Below are 10,166 nucleotides of genomic sequence, written 5' to 3' on the forward strand. Positions count from 1 at the left end.
CACAAGTCGTTAAATATTTTCCTACTTGTCCTACAAACTCCTTTCTATTCCACAGAAACCACTATGGGGCGGGAGAGAGTCGCCCGTCATTGCTACGCACGCACACGCATCTTTGGCAAGTCTGATAAAATGCAACTACACAGTTTCTCTTTAAAGTCTTGTCGTTCCCGGAAGGAGTGTCTGTGATTTTTAAAGAGCCCGACACGCTCCCATTTTCTAGTCGGACGCCAAACGGGCGGGACATCAGTGTAACCTGGCTTCCCTCAGGTCCTCCAGCGCTGTGGACGCTCTATGTGACCGCCTCGAAGGCGGGCCGCGTTTCGCGCCTCTCTAGCCGGCTCCTCCTCTCTATGGTCCGTGCTGGGTTTCCGGTGGCGGGACGCGGGGCCGCGCACGCGGGAAAAGCTTCCCCAGCGTCCCCCCCGGACCCCCCGGACCCTACACCCCCGCTGCGTCCCCCAGCGAGCCCACCGCCCGCTTGCGGGCCGTCTGAGGCCGCAGCTTGAGAAGGTAGGTGGTCGCTATCGCCGCGCCCCAGGAAGGCGAGGGCCCTGCTCCCCCGCGGGACGCGTGGGATGGACTGTTCCGCGTTGGAATCCGCGGGCAGCGGGCGAATCCATTTTAGCGGGAGGGGAGAACTGTGGGTCTGGGGCCGCGGCGCGGTGGGAGCGCTGGGAGGGAACTCCTGCTTTTTGAGCGGGGTTGGGGCGCGGGCGAGGTGCGGGCTCCGGTTGGCCCAGGGGTTCCGCTGCTCGTTGCCATGGCGCCCGGTGGAGCGCCCAGAGGGGGTGTCTGGTTGGGATGTAAGAGGTACTTCGGGCCGGCTTCTTAAGCCCCGGCCGGGCCTGGCCCTGGAGTTCTGCAGAACCGGCTTGCAGGGTCCCCAGGCAGGGAGATCGTGAGACATCCCAGGCACAGGAAGGGTTGCCACTAGGCTCCCTCCGTGGCCAGCATGAGGTGTTGTTTTTTCCACTTAACTTCAATCCACTTATCCCTCTTCAATTCAGATTCCCAACCTGCGTTGTGTATCTGCACAACGTACCTAGGAGTTGGGGCCCAGCTCCCAATTGAGGCCTACAGGGGCAGGTCAGCATGGCAGAAACACTGGAGTTCAACGACGTGTATCAGGAGGTGAAAGGCTCTATGGTAAGAAGGACTGGGGCTTTTGAAACAGATGGAGGGAGGGAGGCGGAGTAGACTTTTTATCCACTCGCAAGAGCTTGTCCTGATGATGTTGCTACTTTGGAAAAGAAATCAGTTCGATGTGTATTTGGTAGTTCCCCAACAAGAAGCATTACTGAGTGAGGATACAAGAGTTACAGGATGTCAGAGTTTGAAGGGACTACACCTGCTGCTCAATCCTGAATCCCTAAACTGAGGACCTGCACGGGTTCTGGATGCCAGAGCGAGGATTAGAATCCAGATCTTCTGGCCTTACTCGTCTCTTCTTGCCCGCCCTCACCACTTTGCTATTATTGCTCCTGCCTGATACCTGACCAGCCCAGAATGGGTGTTGGGTGGGACCGTCCCTGCTCTACGCTATGGTCATCCCGTGCATTTGGGCCTGTTTTCCCAACAGAATGATGGTCGGCTGAGATTGAGCCGCCAGGGCATCATCTTCAAGAACAGTAAAACGGGCAAAGTGGACAACATCCAGGCTGGGGAGTTGACCGAAGGGATCTGGCGCCGAGTAGCTCTGGGCCACGGACTTAAACTGCTCACGAAAAATGGCCACGTCTACAAGTACGACGGCTTCCGAGAATCGGTGAGATGCCCCGTGCCATAGCCCCCTTTACTGTGCCATCTCCTTTAGTTTTAATCTTCTTGAGAGAAGTGGGGCTCCTTCTGATAACCGTGCAGTTGCTAGTTTGGGATCCTTAAAGCAGGACCGTGGAAGCCATTGAGCAGTCAGTGTTCAGCTTTGGGCGGCAGAGTCTCTGCTTTAACTCCAGAAACTTTTCTACTGTTTTGATTTTTTTTTTTTTTTTTTGGTGGTTTCTGCCTGTTGCCTTATCCAGGTTCAGGGGCTTACCTTGAGGTTTTAGGTTGGTGTTGTTTTTCCATTTTGAACGGCTTGTGTTAAAGACTACTTCATTTCCACTTTCACTAAAGAGACCTGCTGTCAGTCCCTTACTTTACTCCTCCCCCAGCCCGAGTCAAGCCAGTCCCCAGAAATAGCCTTTTTCAACAGTGTTTTAAACAATATTATAGCTCTAAGTCAGCGTGGATTTCTGATGAAAGTTTATTGGGGTCGTTTCTCAGAAGCAGATAATTTCAGGACCCTCAAGTTTTGTGTTAAGGCTACTGGGGTTTCACTGGGCTTGTTCTCTCCCCTCTTCCCACAGGAGTTCGAGAAACTCTCTGATTTCTTCAAAACTCACTATCGCCTTGAGCTGATGGAAAAGGACCTCTGTGTGAAGGGTTGGAACTGGGGAACAGTGAAGTTTGGGGGTGAGTCCTGGGGAAGATTGAGGTTTGCGGGGAGGAGGTAGGCTGAAGGGTTTCAGCCTTTAACTTGTTTTGCTCTCCTCCACTGTTTCTTATTTCCTACCAGTTTGTAATTCATCACGTATTTATCGAGGACCAACACTGTATGAGGCACTGTGCCCAGTCCCTGGGGCACAGTGTGAACAAAATGGTCTCAGTGCCCTGTCCTTTGGGAGCCTCTAGGCTGGTGGGAAGGAACATTGTTTATGCGGAGCCGAGGGAAGGAGCTCGTGGCTCAGTGTGCCCTTTCCTACAGGGCAGCTGCTTTCCTTTGACATTGGTGACCAGCCGGTCTTCGAGATCCCTCTTAGCAACGTGTCCCAGTGTACCACGGGCAAGAACGAGGTGACACTGGAATTCCACCAGAATGACGATGCAGAGGTCTCTCTCATGGAGGTGCGCTTCTACGTGCCCCCCACCCAGGAGGATGGCGTGGACCCCGTTGAGGTGAGGCCTCCCCTGGTCTCTTGGGAGCAGATGGTGCTGAGCAGGCCCTGGGTGGCCCAGGAGCAGGATCTCTGCTGCTCGATTGCCAGGGTGTGCTCTTATAGGCCTTTGCCCAGAATGTGCTGTCGAAGGCGGATGTGATCCAGGCCACCGGAGATGCCATCTGCATCTTCCGGGAGCTGCAGTGTCTGACTCCCCGAGGCCGTTACGACATTCGCATCTACCCCACTTTTCTGCACCTACACGGCAAGACTTTCGATTACAAGATTCCCTACACCACAGTGCTGCGTCTCTTTTTGCTGCCCCACAAGGACCAGCGCCAGATGTTCTTTGTGGTAAGAAACCACTGGGGGTGCATTGTGCTGGGTTTTGCCCCCGTCTTTAGTAGACAGATCTCACCCACATTCAGTTAACCGCACGTCCCGGTGGAGCACTGACTGCCGCTGAACTTGGTCGGCTCTTCCTTCCCAGATCAGCCTGGATCCCCCCATCAAGCAGGGCCAGACCCGCTACCACTTCCTGATCCTCCTCTTCTCCAAGGACGAGGACATCTCCTTGACTCTCAACATGAACGAGTGAGTGTGTCCCTGGTCTGGGCAGCTGTGCCATCCGAAAGCAGCAGTGCTTGTGACCACGCGTCTTGTTTGCAGGGAAGAGGTGGAGAAGCGCTTTGAGGGGCGGCTCACCAAGAACATGTCAGGATCCCTCTACGAGATGGTCAGCCGGGTCATGAAGGCACTGGTGAACCGCAAGATCACAGTCCCAGGCAACTTCCAAGGGTGAGGGTGCAGGCCTGGGCTGCCGGCCGGCCCGGGGATGGGCTGTGCCATGTCTCCGCAGTAAACGCCTCCCGGGTTGGGCATGCAGCCCCTTAGAGGCCTGGTTGGGGTGTGGCTGCCAAGGGGTGTGCCCTCTGGCCCTGTGCCCCCTGCTGCTGAGGTGGGCGCTGACTGGAGGCCCTTTACCTTCCGCCAGGCATTCGGGGGCCCAGTGCATCACCTGCTCCTACAAGGCCAGCTCCGGACTGCTGTACCCACTGGAGCGGGGCTTCATCTACGTCCACAAGCCACCAGTGCACATCCGCTTCGACGAGATCTCCTTTGTCAACTTCGCCCGTGGTACCACCACCACCCGTTCATTTGACTTTGAGATTGAGACCAAGCAGGGCACTCAGTATACCTTCAGTAGCATTGAGAGGTGAGCTCCTCTGCCAGTCACTTCCCGGGCATCCTGATCCTGACCCGGCCTCGACCGGGAAGTCTGGCCTGGGGCTCCCCACTGACTTTTCAGGCCTCGGGCGGAATTTTTCTTCTGCTTTCTGGAATTTGGTCCTCCTCCTTGGAGTGCTCAGCCTTTGGCAGTCTCTCCGTTGCTTTTCTTCCTGTACTTAAAAGAGAATGGTTCTCCGTATTACGAAAGCTCTGTGTGTTTAGTGCTAGCCCTTCCCCTCCTCCCCTCACCCCACGATGGAAATACTATCTCCCTCTTTCCTGGAATGAGCTTCGTGCCCAAGAACACGGCAGCTAATGTCTATTGAGTGCTCGCTGTGGGCTAAACGTTTTACAAACAACCTCACACTTAATCCTCATAACCACCCTGAGAAGTATGAAATCCAGACCAGTAAAAAGATGATGGAACCCCCCTCTCCCACTGACACCCTCCCCCTGCCCTGTGCGTTTCGGTAAGTAGGTGTCCCCCCCCCCACCTTTTCTTTTCCCAAACTCTTGAGACCATGTAGGTTGCCTTGGAGACTGGCGTCTGACTTTTTCTCACCGCCATCATCTGGGGGGTCTCTGAGCTCTTGGTTGGACCGTGTGGTCAAGAGCTCTCGGCTCCCCTGGCTAAGTGTCAGGACAGCACCAGGTTCACCCCTGCATTGACCCGACCTGTCTGGTCACACAGTGCATCTCCCCTCACAGGGAGGAGTACGGGAAGCTGTTCGATTTTGTCAATGCCAAAAAACTCAACATCAAAAACCGAGGACTGAAAGAGGTACCTCTGTGGGTGGAGAAGGGTGAGCCCCCCTCCTGTTCTTTCTGTGGGGAAGGGGCAGGGCTTTCTCCAGCCTCCTTTTCACTTTCTCTTCTCTTCTTACCCTTATAGAAAAAAGAGGTGGTGTGACCCTTCCCCTCCCGGTGCAGGTTTCCTCAGCATGACCTTAGAGCAGTTTCTGCAACCCCTTAGGAGCCCCCAGTGGGGCTGGGAGAGGGAGGGGCTTGGACTAACCGCCTTGGCAGGAGGTCCTGGGCCAAGGCCCTACACATCGGCTGTGTGTGGACAATCTGGCCCCAGGGTCTTCTGGGCACTGCTGCTCTGATCTACTCACAGGCATGGGGAGTGCTTTTGAGTGTGCAGGCACCGGGGTGGGCCGGCCCTCACTCGTGCCTCTTCCCTGGCCAGGGCATGAACCCCAGCTACGATGAATATGCCGACTCTGATGAAGACCAGCATGATGCCTACCTGGAGCGGATGAAGGAGGAGGGCAAGATCCGGGAGGAGAATGCCAATGACAGCAGCGATGACTCAGGAGAAGAAACCGGTGAGTTTGCCTGGGCAGTGCCCGGCACTGGGGCGGTTGGCTCTCCCTGGGGCCAGGGCTGGGCCTCTGGATTTCCCTGGGGGCCCGAGCTGATGTGTCCTGTGCTCTTTTTCAGATGAGTCATTCAACCCAGGTGAAGAGGAGGAAGATGTGGCAGAGGAGTGAGTTTTGGGTCCACCTCATGGGGGTGAGGTGGTGGCCTCTAAGCTTAAGGGACCAGAAGATTTTTGGACATTCCCATGTCTCAGCATTAGCAGCTGACCGAGGGTGGAAAAGTGACTTCCAGTGAGGTGATGATAAACGGAAATGTTTTGAAAGTTGTCGGGATGCTTTGTAGGTACAAGGGACATTGTGAAGCCGGAAGATGAGTGTGGAGAGAGAATGGGAATAAGGGCCAGTGCTGGCCTGCTTCCCCGCTGGGGGGGCCTTTGGGTCAGGCGTAGCATCTTGGTGGCCTCACCTGTGAAGTGCCAGTGTTCCCTTTGTGTGGTATCCGTCGAGACTCTTGATTGCCCATGTCAGAAATGGACTCAAACTGACTTGAGCATAAGAGGAATTCTATAAGCTCATGTAACTGGGAGTCTGATGCTAGAACTGGCTTCAGGCACCTGGATCCAAGTATTCAAAAGTTGTGGGGAATCTGTTTTTTAATTCTTCTGATTTCCTTATCTTAGATAAGTTTGCTCCTTACAGCGCTGAATGACCCTGAGAAGCTTTGGGCAGGTTTAATTCTACTGGTTTAACCCCCAGAAGCGCCATTTCTCTGAGAGTGGGGTGAACAGTGTGGTTACTGTCCCCTCTTGAGTCTGAGTTACTGGGGTGAGCTCTGATGGGCCAGAGTTAAGCCACATACCTGCCCTTGGAGCCTGTAGTTGGAGTGAGCTCCTCCTGAATGGGGGCAAGGTGGTTCCCAATGGGAATTTGGAACTGTCTTAATCTAGAAGAACTGGAAATTAATGTTGGGCAGCAAAAAGAAAAAAAATCTGCTAGAGTCTACTAACTAGTTCTGTTTGCCACATACTTATGAAGTTCATTAAGCAGATGCTTGTGAAAATGCCTTGAAAATGGTTCAGCACCATTTAGCCAGAAGGTAGTTCCATCTTCTGGGGAGTTCCACGTGTATCGGCTAGAACTGTTTGTTATGTGGGTAGGTGCTGGGTTGGACTGAAGGTGATTTTCCCCACTTTTTATACAGTAACTTATCTCTTCATCAGAAAAGATTATAGGGTAGATTATAATGTTTAGTTCAAAGGAAGTAGTGAAGTGGACTTGGCCTCTTCTGGGCAAGATGGGACAATGGTTTTGTCCCTCAAGAGCATGGGGATGGCTAGGGTCTGGGTTAGCCTACAGTCAAGGAGAGCAGCTGAAGCCCACGGCTTCATTTGTTTTTCCTCATTGATCGATTCTCCATGGCTGGGCGTGGAGGAAGCAGGGATGGGACTGGTGCTGGAGTCTGTGGTCCTTTTCCCACTCTCCTTTCTGGGCAGGTGTCTTTGGACTCATTTTCCTCCTGTCCTGAAGTTGGGGGGTGCTGTCTTCTCTCCCGGTGTCTTAAGACCCACTCTCCTTGACAGGTTTGACAGCAACGCCTCGGCCAGCTCCTCCAGTAATGAGGGTGACAGTGACCGAGATGAGAAGAAACGGAAGCAGCTTAAAAAGGCCAAGATGGCCAAGGATCGCAAGAGCCGCAAGAAGCCCACAGAGGTGCGGCCTCCTCTAAGGGGGCGGGGGGGGGGAGGGAAGCCACCTTCTCCTGTCCCCCACCATAGGGCCTGCTGATTGGTCCTCTAGGTGGGTTTTTGTAGCCAGTGATGATGGCCTTGAGGAGCATCTTTGAAAGTCCTTGAGATAATTAGCTTCCGGGAGATCGGAAGTAGGAGCAGGCTTCCTCTGTCCCGGGAGCCAAGGAAAGGGGCCCCTAAGGAGCGTGACAGTGGGGTGTAGAGGGGAGAAGGGTATGGTCTTTGCCCTTGGGGAGCTCTCAGTCTGGCTTGGTGCTGTTTAGTCTTTTTTTCCATTTTATCCCCCTAAGCAGGAGATCCAAATAATTTATTTGGGAGAATGCGAGGGTTTGTGGGCAATAGATGGCTGAAGGCATTTGGGTTCCTCTGCAGGTAAAGAAGGGCAAAGATCCCAATGCCCCCAAGAGGCCCATGTCTGCCTACATGCTGTGGCTCAATGCCAGCCGAGAGAAGATCAAGTCAGACCACCCTGGCATCAGTATCACGGATCTTTCCAAGAAGGCAGGCGAGATCTGGAAAGGAATGTCCAAAGAGAAGAAAGAGGTGAGTGGCAGCAGACATGAGGAGTGGTGAACTTTGTAACTGATAAAAGGGGCAGTGAGCGATAGGCCATTGGTTGGAGATTTTCTCCATTTTTTGCCTGATTCAGGGAAGAGGTCTCATTTTTCTTTCTTTTTTCTCTGTGTGTGTGTGACAGGAGTGGGATCGCAAGGCTGAGGATGCCAGGAGGGAATATGAAAAAGCCATGAAAGAATATGAGGGAGGCCGGGGTGAGTCTTCTAAGAGGTGAGTGTTGGGGCCAAAATGGCCTAGTTCGCTGCTTTTTTTGGCAGGTATTTTTGCAGGTCCAGGTTGAGAACTGGGGTGTTAAAAATAATAGATGTGCTTCTGACTGCAGTTGGGCGGTGCTTCACAAATCTGGGTAGGCAGTTGTCCAGGTGTGGGTAATGTGCTAGAGAATTTTTGAAGTCACATGGATAAATATGGCTGATTTTCCTAAGAGGGTGAGTTTTATTTGAAGGTATGGGAAATTAAAAATTATTATGGAGTATAATTTATAAGCATTTTTATTTTTTATTCATTTTTTGTTTTTTGTCTCTTTAGGGCTGCACCTGTTGCATGTGGAGGTTCGCAGGCTAGGGGTCGAGAATCAAAGCTACAGCTGCCAGCCTACACCACAGCCACAGCAACGCAGGATCCAAGCCGCATCTGCAACCTACACTGCAGTTCACTGCAACACCAGATCCTTAACCCACAGCGAGGCCAGGGATGGAACCTGAGTCCTCATGGATACTAGTTGGGTTTGTTAACCACTGAGCCACGACAGGAACTCTCACATGCATTTTTAAAGACAAAGTCAGCAACATTAAATATGTTTCGTATGTGGGCTGCTTCAGGTTGGAGCCCCTGATTCTTTTGGTTCTTCGTTTATGATGTGCTCCCTGGGGGCACTTGGGGCTGACATGCCTGGCTGGCTGTTTTGAGTGAGCTGGTCAGTGTGGCTGGGATTGGGAAAGGCTCCGTTCCAGCCAGGAGAGGTTTGGCTTTGATGATGGGGGGAACCTGAGGGCCCAGCCCCTTTTCCCTTTTGCTAATGTAGGGATAAGTCAAAGAAGAAGAAAAAAGTCAAGGTAAAGATGGAGAAGAAATCAACGCCTTCCAGGGGCTCGTCATCCAAGTCTTCATCACGGCAGCTGAGTGAGAGCTTTAAGAGCAAAGAGTTTGTGTCCAGTGACGAGAGCTCCTCAGGAGAGAACAAGAGCAAGAAGAAGAGACGGCGGAGCGAGGTGCGGCCGGAGTTTGGGGGTTGAGGGTCTGGAAGGATGAGGGGCATCTGAACCGGTGGTGGGGCAGTTCTTTCTGGACTGGGGGTTGTGGTTGGTCTGTAAGAATAATGAGGGGGCGTGGCTCGACCGAACGCTGCTTCTGAAGGCTAGTGTTGGAGTTAAGGCAGGGGGGAGAGGTGGGGGCTCTTCACCACAGTGCTTGGGGACACCTGGATTCGCACTGTACTTTGCTCCTAAGGGAACTTTGGTTTTCAGGACTCTGAAGAAGAGGACCTAGCCAGTACTCCCCCCAGCTCTGAGGACTCGGGGTCAGCATCTGATGAGTAGAGAGGAGGAAGATTCTCTCTCCTTGGCCTTGCCGGGTCATACCCCAGTCTCCCCACCCGTGTTCTGGTACCAGTTTCTCCTCATGTGAAATACAGTCCTTCGATTCTGTGCCATCTGAACAAGCTCCTGCCAGGATGCACTTCATGGGGGCAGCAGGGGAGGCGTCTTACTCTGCTGCCTCGCAAGGATGGCTCTTTATAATTTGGGGAGAGATCCGGTGGGAGGCAGGGCAGTACAGGATCCAAATCCTTGTCCTACTTTCCTGACCTTTGGAAACTAGCTGCTGCTTGTCCTGTTCAAGTTGCTGCAAGCAGGGGTCATGTGAGGTCAGGCCTGAAGCTCCTAACTGGGGCTTATTTCTACTTTTATTTTGTATTTCTGGTCTGTGAAAAGCAACATTTAATAAAGGGAACTGACTTTGGAAACCATGTTCTTTTGCCTTCTCTCTAGCCCTGTTGTATCACCCCCACTTTTCTTTGTGTTTACTGCTCTCTCTTTTGACCCTTCAGCTGGGAAGCAAGTCTGCAGGTACATCCTGTTCTGTTCTCGGCTCAACAAGCATTGGTTTTCACTCTCTTCTGCCGGGATGGGCCACCTGAGAGTCCAGAAATGAGAGATGATCTCATTAGAAAGCCGCTCTCACAGTTACACTCCATTAGCCAAGCTGAGGGGCGGCAGGACCGGCTCCATCCTTAATCACCTATGAGTCAAGGGTCTACCAAGGCTTCAGATAATGGAATCAGGATTGACCAGCTTCCCTGCAGACGTGGGAATGGAAACCTGAACCTGGAGAATTGGGGAGGATGAGTGTGTGTGTGTGTCGGGGGCGGGGGTGGT

The 10,166-nt window shown here is 53.1% G+C and overlaps 1 protein-coding gene across 2 annotated transcripts; it reads left to right on the forward strand.

Moving 5' to 3' along the window:
- Nucleotides 1-342: 342 nt before the first annotated feature.
- SSRP1 (structure specific recognition protein 1) lies at nucleotides 343-9,754 on the forward strand. Of its 2 annotated transcripts, XM_047775704.1 has the most exons (18): nucleotides 343-510; nucleotides 1,008-1,146; nucleotides 1,580-1,765; nucleotides 2,346-2,451; nucleotides 2,744-2,934; nucleotides 3,039-3,269; nucleotides 3,406-3,509; nucleotides 3,585-3,713; nucleotides 3,910-4,131; nucleotides 4,854-4,926; nucleotides 5,038-5,046; nucleotides 5,335-5,473; nucleotides 5,589-5,634; nucleotides 7,048-7,177; nucleotides 7,588-7,758; nucleotides 7,913-8,001; nucleotides 8,816-9,002; nucleotides 9,258-9,754. In XM_047775704.1, the coding sequence occupies exons 2-18, from the start codon at nucleotides 1,093-1,095 to the stop codon at nucleotides 9,327-9,329; spliced, it is 2,139 nt and encodes a 712-aa protein (XP_047631660.1). In that variant the 5' UTR covers nucleotides 343-510; nucleotides 1,008-1,092; the 3' UTR covers nucleotides 9,330-9,754. The 2 variants fall into 2 exon arrangements, with proteins under 2 accessions (XP_047631660.1, XP_047631661.1); XM_047775705.1 differs by lacking the exon at nucleotides 5,038-5,046 and having other exon boundaries at nucleotides 344-510.
- The last annotated feature ends 412 nt before the right edge of the window (nucleotides 9,755-10,166 follow it).

The sequence above is a fragment of the Phacochoerus africanus genome, chromosome 4 (genome assembly GCF_016906955.1).
Source record: "Phacochoerus africanus isolate WHEZ1 chromosome 4, ROS_Pafr_v1, whole genome shotgun sequence".
NCBI lineage: Eukaryota > Metazoa > Chordata > Mammalia > Artiodactyla > Suidae > Phacochoerus > Phacochoerus africanus.

Coding starts and splice junctions, on each gene's coding strand:
- SSRP1 (XM_047775704.1), top strand. CDS start 1,093: ATGGCAGAAACACTGGAGTTCAACGACGTGTATCAGGAGGTGAAAGGC. Junction 2,452..2,743: donor GGGAACAGTGAAGTTTGGGG/GTGAGTCCTGGG, acceptor CCTTTCCTACAG/GGCAGCTGCTTTCCTTTGAC. Junction 3,714..3,909: donor GTCCCAGGCAACTTCCAAGG/GTGAGGGTGCAG, acceptor ACCTTCCGCCAG/GCATTCGGGGGCCCAGTGCA.